The sequence below is a fragment of the Notolepis coatsorum genome (genome assembly GCF_963971535.1).
Source record: "Notolepis coatsorum genome assembly, chromosome: 1".
NCBI classification, from domain to species: domain Eukaryota; kingdom Metazoa; phylum Chordata; class Actinopteri; order Aulopiformes; family Paralepididae; genus Notolepis; species Notolepis coatsorum.
The window spans coordinates 159136740-159157780 of NC_140165.1; the positions used below are offsets into that span (position 1 = coordinate 159136740).

General features: G+C 41.6%; 1 protein-coding gene across 4 annotated transcripts in view; it reads right to left on the reverse strand.

Annotated features, from left to right (window-relative positions):
* The window catches only part of LOC311240243 (uncharacterized protein), a 201509-nt gene that overhangs the window by 152532 nt on the left and 27936 nt on the right, over positions 1–21041 (reverse strand). For 2 of the 4 annotated variants that reach the window (XM_084328795.1, XM_084328792.1), the window contains exons 2-4: positions 14991–15077; positions 12837–12995; positions 11599–11775 (exon numbers count right to left, since the gene is read on the reverse strand). In XM_084328795.1, coding sequence (XP_084184921.1) covers positions 11599–11775; positions 12837–12995; positions 14991–15077 — 423 coding nt within the window. The remainder of the gene's footprint in view (positions 1–11598; positions 11776–12836; positions 12996–14990; positions 15078–21041) is intronic. The other 2 variants (XM_084328794.1, XM_084328793.1) reach the window with 2 other exon arrangements.

The following is a 21041-nucleotide window of genomic DNA, read 5'->3' on the forward strand; positions in this document are numbered from 1 at the left end:
CTTTATTTCAATGAAGTTACAAAAAAGGACTGTATTGGATATGTCCCTTACAGTTTAAAAGATTATATAATACAAAACATCTCATCTCTAAGATCGCAATAGCCTGACACGGCTGGTGTCGTGCAAGCAAAATCCTGCATCTTGTCTTCTAAAGTAACAAATGGAAAAATCTGAGCTCTGAGGCTGGAGCAGTCACTTTTATATCGATCCGGCATCATATTGCTATTGGTCTAAATACTGTGATGTCATTTCTACCATCCAATCAACACACAACACACATAGTAAGGATGGACTCCTCCCCTTCTAGTCGTTACATCTACTGGAGAAGTAACAGATTACTGTTCTGTCATTTTCCATTGTCTTAATAGCGTCTGTACTGGGGGACGAGATGGCGATTGCGGGGTCACGTGGCCGTGACTCTCCACACCCCCTCTGTCATCTTGGTACCTCGGTACCCTGGTAGCCGGCGGGAAGACTTGCATCTGTTGTTCCCTGGCTGGACGGCTCGATAGGATAGGGGCCACGTCGTTGCTTGGTATCCGGCGGGAAGACTTGCATCTGTTGTTCCCGGCCAATGAACCCAGGTGTTGTCGTCTTAAGAACACAATGTTATGGTTCTTATGGTCACCCCCTCTGATCTCTTGGATCTCTCCCGTAGTTTGAGGTAGGTCGAATTGTCACTTCTCTGGCGACCCCACGGGTCCCCGAGAATTGTAGCAGCAGTCCTCTATTGAAGTGTGGTTGGCCTGGTCGTGTGACCCTGTCCGTAGGCCACGCAGGACATCACAGATATAGTCCACAGAGGACTCATTTCTTTTCTCTTTCAGGTCCATTCAGGGCTCTCGTCGCCCTGTAACCTGGGTCCAGGCCGATGTCTCTCTGTCTCCATGTCACAGGATATGCGGGCCTGCTTAGCTCTCTTGTTCGGTCTAGTTCGGTCTAGGAGGTTCGTCCCTCGGGTACCGAACTCTCTCCCTAGATCTTGATCTAGATGAGGACCTTGAGGATGCTCTGGAGCTTGACCTATCCCGGTCTTCCTCCATTTCTGAGTTCTGATCTGGGTCAGTATATTCCTTTTTGCCATTCGCTGCGTCGTCCACTGACTCCGGGGGACAGCCTGTCGGTCTCCTTGGTGTATCCTTAAGGAGGGAGGTCGGTTCATCCCAGGATCGCAACATATTCTCTTTGATCATCTGATCCTTTATAGAGTGTACAGCTCTATCTGCCACCCCGTTCGTATTGGGCTGGTAGGGTACAGAGTATTGGGCCATTACACCCGCTTCCTCCAGTAGTTTCAGTCCTGCTTTCAGATACTGTTAGCAATGGCTAGTTAGCCAGCTATTCGCTCCTGTTCGCAATGGCTAGTTAGCCAGCTATTCGCTCCTGTTCGCAATGGCTAGTTAGCCAGCTATTCGCTCTTGTTCGCAATGGCTAGTTAGCCAGCTATTCGCTCCTGTTCGCAATGGCTAGTTAGCCAGCTATTCGCTCCTGTTCGCAATGGCTAGTTAGCCAGCTATTCGCTCCTGTTCGCAATGGCTAGTTAGCCAGCTATTCACAAAGTAGAGTTGTTCTACTTAAGTTCTGACTCTAAGTAAACATTAGGTTACTTCTAGTTCAGGTGACCTGTTAGTCGCAAGTATAATTTTCTACTTAAGTTTCGACTGTAAGTAAACATTACGTTACCCTTTAGTCGTGAGTAAACGCTACTTCAAGCTGGTACTTATCAACCCTCTCTTGTTCCTGATAGATTTTTTTACCAATTCACTTTTAGGCTGTCTGCTGCGCTCTGCAGACCATCTACGTCACTTATTGTTCCAGATCTCGAGCATTAGGAAGAGTCTTGGTTGGAGAGGTTCTGCTGATAAGACCAATCTTGAGTAAGGTTGACTCAAATCTGTAACAAATTTTACTCCAGAGGCACCTGACAGCAGTCATTTCAGTTCTTATTCTTTCGGCTGTTTAATACCTATTCAAATAGTATAAAGCCCAACTCTCGGATGTTCTAAGCCCCAGAACCTCCGATCCGTTTCGACAGACCTATAAACCAGTGACTTGGCCGCCTAAGCACCACAGCGTCCTGTATGCTGAAGCTTCCAAGTCCCCACGAATCTGATAGGCCCGTCGGATATAGAGACCCTGATGCTCGCTCTGTCCCCCCGCGTCAAGGTGCTAAGCTTGACGAGAGTTTGCAGAGTCTCAATTTTTATCCATAGGCGCTGGTGAGTGTACATCTCATGCAGCTGATATGGTTGGTACGGGTGCTAACCTACCAGATGGTTGCCGTCAGGAAATCCCCTTTGCATGAAATAGATTACAAATTCTTTCGTCCTCTTTACTCTGGTTTAGAGAAAAGACAGACATCTTTACATAGTATACTTAAAATGTATACAAAATGCATGTAGTATTCTATGTCATGTTTCTTCCTAAATGACAATAACACTATATATTATTCCTCTTGACAGATGAGCTGTATGTCAAGTGCAGTTTGCACTTGCTTGAGTGTCATGTGTCAGGGCCCCAGAAGGTAAGGATACTATTGATTCTCCTTCCGGGCTTTGGATTCCTCCCTTTGGGCCCTTACCTCTGCATGCTGCTCTAGGGTTAGTTTCTCCCCCATGTTTTCCACTGGATCTTGACCGGGGGTTCTTATTTCTCTTTCCATCATTTGGGCCATTGAAGCCCCTTCGGGGAGCTAGCGTCTCCTTGTGCTAGCTTCTCTTGAGCTATTACTCAAGATGTTGAGTAATCAGAACTGTGTTCAGTTTCAGAGGTACTTAGCTCCCCATCATGTTCAGGCTCAGACTTAGTTTCACCTGAAGGAGTCCTCTGTGGCCTCGGGTTCTGATCCCCGATCTGAATGTCGCCTTCCTCTTCCTCTGGTCCAAAGAGAATGGGATCATTCCGCTTCGATTCCCGCTCGTCCCAGGTAGTGTGTCGAAGTGTTCTTGAGCGAGACACATAACCCCTTACTGCTCCCGTTAAGCAGGTTGGCACCTTGCATGGCTGTTTCCGCAATCTGTGTTTTTTAAGCTCTTCTTGAAGCTCATGTAACACTGGTCACAGTAGTAAGGTTTCTCTCCTGTGTGTATCATGTGGTGTCGTTTAAATTCTGACAGTCTCTTGAAGCTCTTCCCACACGGGTCACAGCAGTACGGTCTCTCTTCTGTGTGTACCATGTGGTGTTGTTTAAGGTATGCCTTTCTCCTGAAGCTATTCCCACACTGGTCACAGCGGTAAGGTTTTTCTCCTGTGTGTACCACGTGGTGTCTTTTAAGCTCTGTCCTCGTCTTGAAGCTCTTCCCACACTGGCCACAGCAGTAAGGTTTCTCTCCTGTGTGTACCATGTGGTGACTTTCAAGAGATTCCTTTACCTTGAAGGTCTTCCCACACCGGGCACAGCAGTAAGGTTTCTCTCCTGTGTGTACCAAGTGGTGACTTCTAAGCTCTCCCTTCGTCTTGAAAGTCTTCTCACACTGGGCACAACAGTAAGGTTTCTCTCCTGTGTGTACCATATGATGTGTCTTAAGTCTTGCCCCTTTCTTGAAGCTATTTCCACACTGGCCACAGCAGTACGGTTTCTCTCCTGTGTGTACCATGTGGTGTTGTTTAAGGTGAGCCTTCGTCTTGAAGCTCCTTCCACACTGGTCACAGCAGTAAGGTTTCTCTCCTGTGTGCACCACGTGGTGTCGTTCAAGATCTGCCTCTCTCTTGAAGCTAATGTCACACTGGTCACAGCAGTAAGGTCTCTCTCCTGTGCCAATTACTGCCTGCTGTACAGCCGGCAGCTCTGGGTATTGTGATTTGCTTGGTTCTGTGAATTCCTCACTTTCCGCAAGCGTCTCAGGGGACTCTGGGTGTGTTCCCCATTCTCTTGGGTAGTCTAACCCCCTGCTGGGTGTAGAAACTCCCAATCCATCATCCGAGGGTAATTCCTCGTCCTCGGTGATGTGGGAATGATTGTGAGACATCCTGTTCACTTCCGTTAGCTCTGGCTTGGTAGCCAGCTGTCAGCTCATGTCTGGCTAGGGCCAGTTCACTTCCTGTTAGCACTGGCTTGTTAGCCTGTTGGGAGCTAATTAGCTCTTGGCTAGTTAGCCATCAATTAGCTAGTTAGCTCTGGCTTGTTAGCCGATGGTGAGCTAGTTAGCTCTCGTCTGGCTAGGGCCAGCTCATTTGTGTTAGCACTGGCTTGTTAGCCGATGGTGAGCTAGTTAGCTCTCGTCTGGCTAGGGCCAGCTCATTTCCAGTTAGCTCTGGCTTGTTAGCCGATGGTGAGCTAGTTATCTCTCGTCTGGCTAGGGCCAGCTCATTTGTGTTAGCACTGGCTTGTTAGCCGATGGTGAGCTAGTTAGCTCTCGTCTGGCTAGGGCCAGCTCATTTCCAGTTAGCTCTGGCTTGTTAGCCGATGGTGAGCTAGTTAGCTCTCGTCTGGCTAGGGCCAGCTCATTTCCAGTTAGCTCTGGCTTGTTAGCCGATGGTGAGCTAGTTAGCTCTCGTCTGGCTAGGGCCAGCTCATTTCCAGTTAGCTCTGGCTTGTTAGCCGATGGTGAGCTAGTTAGCTCTCGTCTGGCTAGGGCCAGCTCATTTCCAGTTAGCTCTGGCTTGTTAGCCGATGGTGAGCTAGTTAGCTCTCGTCTGGCTAGGGCCAGCTCATTTGTGTTAGCACTGGCTTGTTAGCCGATGGTGAGCTAGTTAGCTCTCGTCTGGCTAGGGCCAGCTCATTTCCAGTTAGCTCTGGCTTGTTAGCCGATGGTGAGCTAGTTAGCTCTCGTCTGGCTAGGGCCAGCTCATTTCCAGTTAGCTCTGGCTTGTTAGCCGATGGTGAGCTAGTTAGCTCTCGTCTGGCTAGGGCCAGCTCATTTCCAGTTAGCTCTGGCTTGTTAGCCGATGGTGAGCTAGTTAGCTCTCGTCTGGCTAGGGCCAGCTCATTTCCAGTTAGCTCTGGCTTGTTAGCCAATGGTGAGCTAGTTAGCTCTCGTCTGGCTAGGGCCAGCTCATTTGTGTTAGCACTGGCTTGTTAGCCGATGGTGAGCTAGTTAGCTCTTGGCTAGTTAGCCATCAATTCGCTCTTGGCTAGTTAGCCTGCATTCCAAGTGGGCTCCGTTTTGGTCGCCGTCCAATTAGCGTTCAATTCGCTTGTGGCTAGTTAGCCTGCATTCCAAGTGGGCTCCGTTTTGGTCGCCGTCCAGTTAGCGTTCAATTCGCTTGTGGCTAGTTAGCCTGCATTCCAAGTGGGCTCCGTTTTGCCGTCCAGTTAGCACCAGCTTATTGGCCGGCGCTGCCAGCCTGTATGGCTGCGCTGATGTCTCTCTAAACTGCCAGACATTTTAGAGAGAGGGTTTTCTTTACTTTCTTTTTCTTTAATCCAATTTTGCGGCCTCAACCGCTCCACCAGCAATGCCCCCACTATGCAGATGCCTTTAATTTGCCACTGCTTTTCACTGAGGGCCATACAGATCAATATCCTTTGTCTGGTGTATTCTAAAGCTCGGTTCTCCGTTTTTCAATATTTCTAGTTTATTTTATTTTGGCTGTTATCATACCGATCTCAGCCCTAAGCCAGGGACGCCATGTTAAGAGCTACAGGCTGTCTCTATCTATCTCAATCACCTACTCGAGATAGAAGCCTGTGGCCGCTCGATATCCCCCAGCGAGATGCTAAACTCGCCAAGTTCTCGAGTCAATTACTATTTCTGTCAAGTTTACTTCATAGTCACTGGTCTAGTTATTCATAGGCTGCTTCTCTGGAAGCCTGATGATCTTACGTTACCACCACCACCATCATCACCGTCCTCATTTGTGAGGAAAGGCCTGTTAATAACATATATATATATATATATATATATATATATATAATTTTTTAGCTGCAAAGCATTAACCAGTCAATTGATTCAATCTGTATTACATGCTGCCAGTACATTATAGTCACCTTCAATAGGAAATCAGGGCGGCGGCCAGCATCGTGGCACATTGCTGGCAGAAATCAGTCCAAGAATTCAATGGATAATTAGAAAGAAGTAATCTTTATTTCAATGAAGTTACAAAAAAGGACTGTATTGGATATGTCCCTTACAGTTTAAAAGATTATATAATACAAAACATCTCATCTCTAAGATCGCAATAGCCTGACACGGCTGGTGTCGTGCAAGCAAAATCCTGCATCTTGTCTTCTAAAGTAACAAATGGAAAAATCTGAGCTCCGAGGCTGGAGCAGTCACTTTTATATCGATCCGGCATCATATTGTGGTACAACTCTGATGTGTTGATAAAAGAACACATTATGAAGGATAAAAACTGTGTCTTTGAATTCCAACAGGTGGATATTGTGACTGTGGATAGGCTATTGCGCTCTCTACCAGTCTCTAAATCCACTGGTAATGACCACCTGGATAGCAAATTGTTGAGAATAGCTGTGTCTCATATCTCTGCACCAATCTGTCACATTTTTAATAGGTGTTTAATCAGTGGCATGTGTCCTTTGTTATGGAAGGAGGGAAAGATCATTCCACTTCCTAAAGATGCTAAATTACCTTTTGGAGGTCCCAACAGTAGGCCTATTAGCATTTTACCCGTTCTCAGTAAATTACTGGAAAAAATTGTGTCTGAGCAAGTCCAGGCCTACTTTTCAGCTAATGACATAACAACTGTACACCAACATGCATACAGGGCAGGTCATTCGACCAGTACTGCTTTGACACAAATGTCTGATAGTTGGCTTTCAGCTATCGATAGTTCAATGCTGGTGGGTGCTATTATGTTAGACTTCAGTGCCGCATTTGATGTGATTGATCACAATCTTTTAATACAAAAACTCATTTGCTATGGTTTTAATAACTCAGCAATTTTATTTTTTAGGAGTTATTTGTCCTCGAGGTCTCAGAGGGTCTATTTTAATGGTGCTTTGTCAGGCAGTAGAGGGTTAGAATGCGGTGTCCCACAGGGGAGTTGCCTGGGACCCCTCTTATTCTCTATTTTTACTAATGATATGCCCTTTTCTATTCATCAGGCTAGTCTGACTTTATATGCTGATGATTCAACCCTTTATTATGCTGCAGCTACAAACTCTGAGCTCAATCAGGTTTTGGCTGGTGATTTGGACATTTTATATGACTGGATAAAAACAAATAAGCTGGTGCTTAACATATCAAAAACTGTTTGTATGCTTTTTGGGACCAATCAAAGATTGGCACGTAAACCTACATTGGTTCTACAAATTGCAGGTCAACCTATACATCAGGTCGAAAAAACTAAGCTTCTAGGCCTTTGGCTTGATAGTACTTTATCATGGTCTGATCACATAAACAAAACTGTTTTTAAAATGGGTAGAGCTATTGCTACTGCCAGGAAATGTGCACCATTCCTTCCATTTGCACTGTTTAATCAGATTGTTTGTGCTTTGGTTTTGTGCCACTTGGATTACTGTTCTGTAGTGTGGGCTTCTGCTTCAAAGCAGTCGCTAAATAGGTTACAAGTGGTACAAAATAAGGCAGCAAGACTCGTTCTTGGTTGTTCATATAGGACTAGTGTTGTTCAAATGCATGAACGTCTTAGTTGGAGGAGTGTTGAGAAAAGACTTTCTGCCAACCTTTTAATTTGTTTTCATAAAGTGATCACAACCCACAGTCCTAAATATATCATGGATAAAATAATTTACGCCTCAAATGTGCACATGCATTTTACCAGAGGGGCAAGTAGAGGGCAGATTATTCTACCCCATACAAACACTAAAAGTATGCAAAGAACAGTTTTATATAGGGCTATTAGGGCATGGAATTATCTTCCAAGTGACATACGTGACATAAGAGGTGTAGCAAGCTTCAAAAATAAATTAAAATCTTACATGTAGCCAATATTGACAATGCTGAGATATGCAATATGTTACCGTTGATGTACATATTTAGATATAATATGTTTGTGTGTTAATGTTGTTGTGGTTCCTCAGTTGGTACGTCTTGCTATGTTGTGTTTCCTTATTTGGTATGTCTTGCTATGTTTTAATTGTATTATGTTTTAATTGCAATGTATATGTTGTAATGTTTTAATGTTGTCTTGGACCCCAGGAAGACTAGTTGACGTCTCGGCGTCAGCTAATGGGGATCCTTTGCTAATAAACAAATAAACAAAAATTGCTATTGGTCTAAATACTGTGATGTCATTTCTACCATCCAATCAACACACAACACACATAGTAAGGATGGACTTCTCCCCTTCTAGTCGTTACATCTACTGGAGAAGTAACATTACTTTCTTCTGGGAAAAACCCCATTACGTCATTTAAACATGTATGCATGTCTGCTCTGCTTCCTCACTGCAAGGGTTAACTCTGCAGGCTCCTCTTGGTCGGAGCTGTCTCCAAGGCCACATTCTTATCGTTAACTCCCTTACTGCCTGGGCCTCTCTCGTTCTGACAGTAAGAGAAGAAGACGAGGCAGACTGCCGTAATATACAGTACATAGCCTAACACATACATATACAGATATACATACATATACATGTACAATACAGTACTCATATACATTGGTGGATATGTTCTGCACATCATTCTCCCCATCATTCTCCCTCTGCTTCATAAAGACAAGGGCTAACTCTGCAGGATAGATAGATCTATGCATTCTGCATTCCATTCCGCGTTTCTGCCGTGTTTCTTCTCAACTCCTTTCTGACTGGGCATTACCAGCCCAGGCCTAGAGACTTGTTCAAAGCGTATATGCATATATATACATATACATATACACATATATATATATATATATATATGAATACATATCACATCTAGACAACAAATATATACAATAAACCTATTAAATCATACAAGGGACAGAGAGAACAGGATGTCATTATACAGAGTGTCACTCGTTGACTGTGACTCTCAACACATAGTATAGCATGTAAATTAGAAGTAAAAGAAATGAGGTCACAGTGTTCAGTATAGACATATGTACAATGTTCGATGCAGAATAGACATAACTGAGTTACCATATAATATACAATATACTATGCAGTGTACTAATATATAATACTATATAGTGCAAAGCAGAAATGGGATGAGGTACAATTTAGGTACAATTTACAGTAAGGTGTACGAGTTGTAGTGCAAATCCTTTATCAATAAATATAAAGTGTGGAGAGTGGGTGCTGCAGTGTGTTTGTTTAAAGTGAGTGTGTGCGTGTGGATGTGTGTGCTATGTGCATTTGATGGTTGTTGTGTAGTGTTTATTGTTCGTTGAGCAGCCTGATGGCCTGGGGATAGAAGCTTCTTCTGAGCCTTTCTGTGCTCGCCTTGAGACTCCGGTATCGCTTGCCTGACCGCAGCAGTTCAAAGAGGCAGTTGTTCACCTGCATCCTTGAAGTTCTTCAGTGACAGGCCATCCACAGAGTGAAGAACCTTGCAGTGCCGCCTGTAGATGACCCAGGCATTCGTAGAGGCTGACATAATTTGTAGATAACAGTGAAGTGTAGATCAGAGAACAAAGAATATTGACATATAAATTGTAAATATATCATAAGTGGAAAAATAGCATTAAAAGTACTGGTGGTGCCACTTTAAATTTGTTCTTATAATTCAATCAGAAAAACTAAATTAATCACAAATATTGTTATATGTTATAAAGTACTTAATACTTTATATACATGTATATGTATGTATACTCTGCACTGTTGTATTTTTGTACTAGATAATTGTCAAAACTTTTCATCTATATTTATTACTGTTTACACTATGTGGAGGAGCTGGCATTCACAAGCCTGATGGCCTGTGGGTAGAAACTGTTTGGTCAGTCTCGTAGTTCTGGCTTTCAGACTCCTGTATCGCAGGAGGTTGAAGAGTCTGTGCTGGGGGTGTGTACTTAATTGTGCTTATGTGCTCTCCTGGTGGCCCTGGTAGAGTAAATGTTCTGTAGTGAGGGGATGGCTGCTCCAGAGATGTACTGAGCAGCACTCGCTGGAGTGCCTTCCTCTCCTTAGCAGTGCAGTTTCCATACCAGACCGTGATTGAGCTGGTAAGGACACCCTCAACCGTACTTCTATAGAAGTTGGTGAGAATTTCGGGTGGCATGCCAAATTTTCTCAGCCTTCTTAGGAAGTACAGTCGTTGGTGAGATTTTTTTATTATCTGTTGGGTGTTGTGAGCCCAGGTGAGGTCCTCGCTGATGTGGGTACCGAGGAATTTAAAGGTTTTCACCCTATCCACCTCTGTCTCACCTATGTACAGAGGTGTGTACTGTACATGACTAAATGTATGTATTCATCTTCATAGCCTCCCGTTTATACTGCTGTTTACACTGTTATCCCATATGTGTCTCCACATCTGTAAATACTTTATTCTGCACTTTACTGCTATTTACTGCTATTATCACTTCTGGTTAGACAAACCTGTGGCAACATCCAATGCACTATTGTCCTGTTATAATGCATTATTTGTAAAGAAAATGCCCTAAGTATTGCTTACTAGACGAATCGGGCATATGTCTAAAAGGGGACTCTTTATTTTTTAAATGGTTTTACGTGAAATATGATCATACATTTTTTTATATGTATAAGGTTCACTAATTTCTAGATATTCTATGCAAACAACACGAATCTGAACATTTAGCACAACTATTCAACAATATAATATGAGAGTTTCATCAACTTACCATTGTTGGTTTCGATGTTATATCCGTAGGTGTGGGAGTTGGTGTGTGGAAATGTGCATCTTTTCGAAATCAGGAAGAACACTGAAGGAAGAAATGCTCCAGGCCACTGCTGATTGGTCAGATGCCGTCATGTGATAGACCACCGCAACACTTATGGTATTTTCAGGTCATGGGAGAGCGCGGGGGGATACAATTAATGAATGTTGATGAGAGCCTTGGTGTAAGTGATTGTAGCTATGGCTGTGGGGGTGCTGGAGACATGATCCAATATACTTTCTTATACTCCTGAGTCTCCTGAACTCAGCATGCCTGTGACAAGATGGCTGCGGGTGAACTACGCTGGAGACTCCGCCTTGCACCATCTAGTTATATATATCTATGTCTATGACCACAGTACGCATTTGTTGAAAGCAGACCGCAAGGCATTCTGGGTATGTCCCCCACAGTAGGGCATCTTTCCCAAAACAGTATTTTGATGGTAGTGTTTTACATTTATCACAGCAATGGTTAATTGATGCTCTGTAAGAGATATTCATATGATAGTTGTGTGTATCATGTTGGTGGTAAAAGGTTGAGAAGAGAGAACAGTGTTTTGACAAAATGGTTAACTATTTTCAGTTTTGTGCTTTTAAGAGTTTTGAGAGTTTAGTTTTAGGAAACGTGTTTTAAACAATTGAGAAAAACTGTATGCAAAGTACTGTTCGACTTGTGCAGGGTGTCTACAGGTATCGTCGAGTTAAATTTAAGATTTTTTAATGCCACAGTTGAATAAAATGTAAGGCCAATTTTGCAATGTAAATATGGCCTCTGAATCACTTGCCACAAACAAAAGGAGTGTCAGGCTTATTATAACCTATACTGTGAATAGGCTAATAACCAGATGACCTCAGGGAAAGTCAATGTGTGTCAAAGCTGTATTCTTCACTGCCGTTTGAGAGAAGAATAGCAGATGTGCATGTCCTACCTCTTTGGTATCTGGCTCATCTTCGATATCTGCTGTGGGCATAGTGGATGTCAGAGCCCATTCATACTCTTCATCCAGAGGCTCATCCTTGACCTTGACCAGAGATGGAGAGAAGGACACCCTGATGATGTCAGATGCACTGGGGTCTTCTGCTGCAGGAGACGCTTGGGACGACTGCTTCACGTGGGGGAACAGAGAAAGTCAGTTTGCAGTGTTAATATAATTTAAACTACTGTAGAATTTAATGAATGAATGAATTAATGAATTAATGAATGATAAAAAAGTAGAATAAAAGAATTTGGATAAAATCATGAGTCACTAATTAAAAAACAAAACTATAGGAACAGTGAGGACAAGAAAGAGTGCCTATGTATGACCAAAGGCCTGTCTAAACAAATGTGTTTTTAATTGTTTTTTTAAAAGAGTTTTCAGAGGGGGCAGTTTGCAGGTCCAGGGGGAGAGCGTTCCAGAGCCTTGGTGCTGTCACCTCGAAGGCTCGATCACCCCTTGTTTTTAGCCTGGACATGGGGACCACCAGGAGGTGCTGATCGGCAGATCCGAGTGAGCGGGTGTTGGTGTAATCTCATTTTCTTGGTGTCAATCTAATTTTCTCACATAGGGCAAGGCAACATGGAGAAAAACAACAAACAACTTCCCAATATTCAGAAGAACCTTTTCCCAATATCAATATATCACAATCAATGTTTTGGGGGTGTCACGATTAAATCGACTGAATGTAATAAGTTTAAAAAAAATTACTTGTACATCACTGCTTTGAAACAACAAAAATAAGCACAAGTACTATAAAAGTATAGAATTCTGATACCCAGTCCTACCAAAGAGGCACTCTGACATCACTAATTGGGGTGGGGCAGTGTGTGCAGCAGGGTGGAAATATAAACCACTAGGGGGCAGTAGAATTAACACGTTTAAATACTCTTTAGAGATGAGTGTGGGGGGGGGGGGCAGAGCTAGAGGTGGAAATCCTCATACTATAACTTGAAATATTTAGCATATTTGTAGTTGTTTGTTGTGGTCGGGAACACGCCCGTGAATCACTCGCCACAATCAAAATGAGTGTCAGGCTTATTATATCCTATACTGTGAATAGACTAATAACCAGATGACCTCTGGGAAAGTCAAGATGTGTCCAAGCTGTATTCTGTGGCTCCATCCTTCATTGCCGTTTGTGAGACAAACTATTATTTTGTTAAGAAAAGCAGATATGGGTGTCCTACCTCATCTTTGATACCCGCTGTGGATGTCATTACAGCCTGGTCGTACTCTTCTTCATCTAGAGACTCATCCTTGACCTTGACCAGAGATGGAGAGAAGGACACCCTGATGATGTCAGATGCACTGGGGTCTTCTGCTGCAGGAGACGCTTGGGACGACTGCTTCACGTGGGGGAACAGAGAAAGTCAGTTTGCAGTGTTGTGACACACTATTAATACAATTTAAACTATTGTAGTATTTAATCTCATCTTCTCACATATGGCAAGGCAACATGGATAAAAACAACTATCAATATTCAGAAGAACTTTTGTCCAAATATCACTATATCACAATCAATGTTTGTCTATGAATCTATGAGTGTCACGATTAAATCGACTGAATCTAATAAGTAGTGCCGTCAGGCGATTAAAAAAATTAATCTAATTAATTACAGGATTTGTAATTAATTAACCTAATTAATCGCATTTTTATCGCATAACCATTTTAGGCCTGATATTCTTTATTCTATAATCATAAAGTGACGCCTGCAATGACAGTCGTTAACTATCATGAATGAGACTTGTGCTGAAATAAGGGAGGTTAACAGGAGAAATGAATGGCTATACAAGCACATAGGAGAGCCCTCGGCCGAGGTGTTTGCAGATTAGCAGACTAGCTAGCTCAATATCATCCATAGAGATCCAACAGCCAATCATGTGAGTGGACAGTGGTCATGAAGGACACAGTTTGAGAACACAAAATAGCAACATTTGAATTGAACTATTATTGATTTTCGATAAAGATACATTTTACAGGCATTTTGGCGCTTGGTGTTCACTTTGGACAATGCTTATAGCAATCAATAAATACAGAATACATGTTTCCCAAACAGAATTGAAGACGATTTAATGCTTTTTACGGCCTTTAAATGAGGACAAGTGAATTTGAGACATTTGCATCCTATAGACCTGTTTGCTGACGATGTCATGACAAATATGGGGTGACCCGAGGCAGCAAGGAACGTAATCCTGGTCAGAACAACGGGGCAGACTACCATATATTTGCATTTGTTAGCCATGTTAGCGATCTAAACAATCAATCCATGCCAAAGCTAGGCATAACAAAAAATATTGTTTGTTTCCTGTTGGTTGTCAGTTAAGGCCATGGGTAGGTAGGGAATTTATTTTAATTTATTTTTAATTTTATTCTTTCTCACGGCGACTATGGATAGGGAATTTCTTTATTTAATTAAAATGTTCACAACAACATGGATGCATGTACTCTGCCAGCATGTTTAATATCCATAATACTAAAGGTTTGACTAAGATTTCTATGAAACTTTATTCAAATTTTTTTTTTTTATTTAAAATAATCTTTTAATTTAAAAATAATAATAATAAAAAATAATAATAATCATAAAATATATTGGGTCACACCTAAATCGGCAGGGTCGGTCGGCAACCGGAAACAAACCATTTTTTTTGGCCCTAGATATGTAAAAGGTGAAAGACTGATTTGGCAAAATGACATCCAGTTTTCGTTTGAAACAACTTTTAATCAGGGGAGTGCCATGGTTTCTCCATAGAGCCCTGTTGTACTTCTTTTAGCGCAGCAGCTTGCGCAGGTCCGGGGTAACTTAGTCACGTGACTCAGTTGGTATTGCTGATTGGCTCGAACACGGTATGTTTGTAAACAGCGAACAGGTCTATACTGTAAGTATGACCTCTGGGAAGGTCAAGGTGTGTCCAAGCTGTTTTCTGTGGCTCTATCCTCAATTGCTGTTTGTGAGGCAAATGTATTTTATTTTTAAAATAAGAAACAGATGTGTGTTATTAATTATTATTATTATTATTATTATTATTATTATTATTATTATTATTATTATTATTATTATTATTATTATTATTATTATTATTATTATTATTATTATTATTATTATTATTATTATTGTTTTATTTATTTTTTGTCAACGGTGGTTGGTGCAGGGGTTAGGGGGTAGGAGTTTTTTATTTTAAATGAGGCAAGGGGCAAGCCAATGCATGTAATTGGCAAATAATTTAAATGTATGTTTTTATGTGCATTGTATGTGCATTATATATCCTGCCTTTTCTTCCAAAAAATGAAATAAAAATATATATAAAAAAAAAAAAGAAACAGATGTGCGTGTCCTACTGTACCTCTGACTCCTCTTTGATACCCACTGTGGGTGTAGAGGATATCAGAGCCCGGTCATACTCTTCATCGTCCAGAGACTCATCCTTCACCTTGACCAGAGACGGAGAGAAGGATAACAAACAAAATACTTCACAATACTCAGAAGAAACTTTTTTTAAATATCCCAATCTATGTTTTTAAGGGTGTCATGATTAAATCGACTAAATCAAATAAGTAAATTACAAAACATAATCGATTAGAAATTAGGGCATCACTGCTTTGAAACATTTCCTTAGTGGCAGCCTGGCAGTAAAATGTTCCAAAGCATCTTGTCTGACGGAAACATAAAAGAAGAAAAATAATTTAATTCCGAAGCACTAAGAATGTAAAGAATTTCTCAAAAACCTTTAACTCATTCCCCGCCAACGACGAGTATACTCGTTATTGGCCGCCAATTGTTGGACGCCAACAACGAGTATACTGATTATTTGATCGTTATTTCTTTTATTCGCTATTTAGTGTGGGTGACCACCCACACTATTGTAATCCTTACTATTTATTCTTTATTTATTCCGCCGATATTTGTCCAGTAACTCCTGCCAGAGCTTTCACACCACACACAAGTGTAAGGTATCAAAATGATCTTTTGGAAAGTTTCACCGCACCGTTTGGCTACAAATCGACTCTAAACAGGCCATTTTGGTCCATAGGAATGAATGGCGGAATGTTAATAACTAGCGTGTAGAAACTGCATTTTTTTTGTTTTACCTTCACCTTTTGTAAATTGCGACAGTGATCTCAATTTTGGATATAAAAACAACACACCAAAACGATGACACGACTGTGCCCTCGCTCACAAAAGAAAAATAAATGGAATTGGACATTTCTATCTCAACTTATGGCCATTTCTTTGACAGTCATGCTCCACATACACACTAATGGATTCTCCACTCTAGCTGAAATCTGTGATTTCACCGTTCCTTCCCTTGTCTTCCGATCGCCACACAATTGTTGACGGAATAACACAATATCGCAGATAACCCTTCATGAAGTTCCTCAAGTGCTCATGTTAAAAAAACTAAGCTTCATCTCTTATCGTTTTGCTTTAATCATCGTGAGAGTGAAGGAAGCGCAGCCTCATTGAAATGCATTGGGGATAGATTTGTGTCAGTTAGGATTTGAATCAATTAAGGCTAGCAGGTGTGCATGAGACTCAATTTCAGCTTGATTGTGCCTTGTTTTCATAGCCATCGCCCTGATCAGCGTATGGGGTTGTACTAACGAATGCCGTTATTGACAATCAATTAATCAGAAACGACCCCTTCATGCATTCATGATGGAACATAACACCGATCATATGCATTTGAATTTTTTATTCGTGTGTAGGGACAAAACGCCAATGGATTTAATATAATACACGTATCGGGCTATTACTAGCCTCCCAGGAATTACCATAAACTGCTCTAAAACCATACTTATATTCACCACGGTATAAAACGGGAATGTATGGATGGAAAAATTATTTCTTTTCCACATCTTGAACGATAGACACTTGATGTCAAATGGGCCATAGTATTGCATCCATAGCTATAATATAGAATATAGTTATAGCCCTGCAAACAAGGTGGCCGACCCCATTGGTTTAATGCGTGGCAGCACATAGCCATATCCCGTTCCCAGCGTGGCAGTCAATGAGTTAAAGTGAATGTTTTTGCTTGATTTCAGTGTGCATTCATGGGAAGGGAAATTAAATGTAAATGTCCAAATGTAAAAATATATATATATAAAATAAAAAAATTCAATTGTTAAGGGGATGCAGACCAGAGAAAGACGTTTGTATACATACGGTGGGGAGGAGACTGTACAAGGAGGGGGTGGGCGGGTGGGAGAGAAATATACATACGGTGGAGAGAGAATATATACATACGGTGGGGAGGAGACTGTCTATTAGGAGGGGGTGGGGGGGGTTTGGACATTTACGGTGGCCAGTTTCGAATGGCAGCCTCCCGTAGGTGCTCTTTTAGAGTGGTTTTGAATGTGGGTAGGGATTCACATTCCTTTACAGCTTTGGGTAGGGCGTTCCACATTGATGTGGCATATTTGCGAAACGTGTTTAGTCCCTTGTTTGAGCCGAATCTGGGTTTAACATGATTTGTTGAGCTTCCTCTGGTGTTGTGGTCGTGGTATTCACTGACCTTTGGGAAGTATTTTGACATGTACATGGGTACCTTAGTCGTATAGTGTATCTTGTAGACCAGGCCCATTGCAAGTTGCTGTACTCTGTCGTCTACTCTAAGCCATCCTAGGTAGTCAAAGTGGGCAGGGGTGAGGTGGGTTCTAGGAGTACGGTCAAGTAGTAGTCTGACCAGTTTGTTTTGTGATGTTTGTAATCTTGTTTTTAGCGCCTTTGAGGTGCTTTGGTACCATGAGGTGAGGTGCAAGCATAGTCGTAGCACCCTTGAATGAGTGCTCCTGCCAGAGTCTTCAGGGTATTCTTGTTTACCAGAGAGGAGATCCGGTACAAGAATCTAGTTCGTTGGTTGACTTTTTTTATTACCTTGGATGCCATTTTGTCACAGGAAAGATTTTCCTCTAGGATGGACCCTAGGCAGGGAGCGAAATTAACTTTTTGACTCACCGGCCAGTGGCGGGTAGATGGGAAGAATCTACCCGCCAAGCATATTTCTTACCTGCCAAATTTTTTTTGATTAAAAAAAATATATATATTTTATATACTTTTTTTTTAAAATAAAATATATATTATATAATCATACTTGTAGTTGTATTATCTGCGAGACATCGCCACCACGCAATAAGTCAAAATGCTCGCTATCTGTAAACAGCTCCACTGTCTGTGTGTACTCTAGTAGCCTCCAGCTCCAAAAAGGATTCTCCTGTGCTGCAGCGGGACCCTATACTAATACTCTACATTCAGCATGCAAGGATTCTCCGGCGCTGCAGCTGGACCCTATTGGTATAATGTTAGGGTTCTTTGGTCAAATCACATTCATAAAGCCCTCAGCTACAATACGCATTGAATCAATGTTATAAGACATTGATATCAGGAGCTACTGCTAGCCCGCTAGGTAACGTTAAGACAATTTAGTTTACTGGGACATATAGATCTAACGTGAGCTAGCTAACGTGAGCTAGCTAACGAGGGAACGGAGGTATTATGCACTCGAGTAGACTATTGCTGGAGCATTTGTTGATATCAGTAGCTAGCCAGCTAGATACCGTTAGACAATGCCTCGTCATGTATTAAACTAAAAGTGAATAGTTGACTGGGTCATTGTTTAAACAGTAACGGTAGCTCATGGAGGTCCGGTCTAGACGAGAGCAGACTGCCTCTCTGTGTTGATATGAGCAGAAGCAGGGTATTCTTGTTTACCAGTGAGGAGATCCGGTACAAGAATCGAGTTCGTTGGTTGACTTTTTATTTATTTATTTGTTTATTATTTCAATTTAGCTGGAAATACATTGCTACATCATTCAGTAACATTTGCAGAGCCTTATAACAAAAACATTATTACGGTCACCATTGTGACCAGTGGGATTAATCAACACATTTTATTATTTATTTTTCTATTTCATTGAACATTGCACATGTTAAAAGCAATTTTTTTTACTCAAAATGTGAGTATTACCAAGTCAACTTGTGTTCTTAAAACAATGACAATAAACATAGTTTTATTAGGTTGAAATAATGTGGTTGTGTACTTATTTTTCTGTTAACTTATTATGGATTGAAAACTGAAAACCTTAATGCACAGTAACTGAACTCAATATTTTTAAGTTCTGGTAACTTATTATTATTTATTTTTTTACAGTGTAGTCTTGCGATCAATCAAAACTTATTTACACGATATACCTCACATTCACCCTCCATTCACATCCTGGTGTTCTCCTGGTGTTCTCCATTAGGCCTGTAGGTGGAGCTATGACAGCACACGTACAGTACACACACCGATGGTGTGTGATGTGTCCAAAAATGAATGGGCAAATGTGAGTGAAATGGTCGCACTGTATGCAGCTGTTTGTCTGCATTGCACCCCCCCCCCCCCCAACTCAGATTTAGGGTTGATACAACCATCATAATAATATTGTTAATAATAACAATAACAATAATGATGTAATAATGTAAAAATTATCATTAAAAAGACCTGATTATGAGAAAAGAAAATTACGATGCATGGAATATTGTTCAGGCACACTAGTTCAGGGCTCTACAGTGCGACCATATTGCTCGCATATGCCCCTAAAAATATGTGTGTGCGAACCTCAAAAGTCAATTACGCGCACGGTGTGCGAATGCAGATTACAGCTTCAGTCGTACTTTTTATTTCTCCGCTGAGAATCGTTAAAAAACTACAAGTCCCACATTGCACTCAAGCCAACGGTCCAATCACAGTAGAGTGAAGTGACTGGTTTCATGGGAAATAAAGCAAATGACCAATCGGAAGCTTTCATTTCGCTTGTTTACTTCCTGAAACTCCGCCATTGCGATCAGGGCTCTCGTTTTCCGAGACACTAACTTATTATAGTCTCTCTCTTACCAATAGCAATAGATTTTAGAACACCTAGATTTATCGATAGCAATAGTAATATAACGTTAATGCAACAAAACGAATGCCTTGCTTTGTTAATCATAACGTTGATGCAGTAGCGTATGTCGGTGTGTTGGCTGTAACGGACATGACAATAACATAACGTGTACACATTAAAATTGCGATAATCTATTCTAACATTTTCAAATCGATGCAGTTGAATTTCCCCCTTAGGATCGATGCATTGTTACACCCCTACACCAAAGTCACTGGCCCACTGTGTATCTGTGTGTATAATAACTTGGCTAGCGTTATCAACAGCAGAGATGGGCAATAGGGTCCAGCTGCAGCGCCGGACGGCCGGAGTGCAAGCGGTGTGATGTAATTGGCAGACTCGACTGTCAATCAATGGTCTACCTGACACGCAAACTCATAAACAATGTTTCTGTACTGGAGGTGTACAGTATTTCAATAGGCAACTCTGAAAGGATTATTTTTCTAGAAGAGCAACACAGCCAAAACATAGGCATTGTATGCATAAAAGGGGCTAAAGTTAAGTGACTGAACCTTTTGTAGCAGTAGTTTGATTTGATAGTTTATTTGATAGGGACAGCACATGTTAATGAACATCAAGTACAAAATACAAAATGTAAACATGCAGGGTTGTAGCAAGAGCTAATTTACACACATGCACGCTCTGTACAAATATACATTTATTTTTGAAAAAAATAATAAACTCTGTTACTTGAAATATTTTCACTGTGCTCCTAAATATTTTTTGGTGCTCCTAAATTTCTTTGTGTGCTCCTACATTTTTTCATTTAGGAGCACATGTGCTCCTTGGGAAAAAGGTTAGTGTAGAGCCCTGCCGTTACAACTATATTTCAAACAGGCACTCCATGTCAAAAAGGTTGCTGACCCCTGCATCAATGTATGATCACTGCCACCAGTCTAAGCCTATGGAGATGTTCACCTTCTTTGCAGGGCTATCACTTTTTAAATATGTGAGTGGCGGACGCATTTGCCAGATGCACGGAGATCTCCAGAGATCCATTTCCGGTTGCAACTCGCCGATCATCCACCAGGCGGCAGTATTGAAGCGTTGCAGAGTTGTGCAGGCTCCCACTGTATCAGACCAGGCTCCGTGAGGGCATTCTGAATACCATGGCGGAAAAATTTAATATGATCTCAATAACGTCGTACGCCGTGGAATGGCAGAATTAGCATGAACTTGAATCACGTTGTACGACGTTTTTGGCGCAGGATGTGTTAATGTTTCTAATTGTGAGGATCACAACAACAATGGGGGAAGGACATAGTTTAGCCATTCTGATCTTGGCATTTAACCAAGAACTGGAGAGCATGGACTGGTCAGATGAGCTAAGTGGTACACAGGTTGAAGAAACATGGCTTGGATTCAAAACCAAATTCACAACAATACTTAACAACATGGCCCCCCTAAGGCCATGGTTAGACTAGTGTTTTTGTGGTCGTTTTTCCGAATACGTTTGAATACGTTTTGGCCCT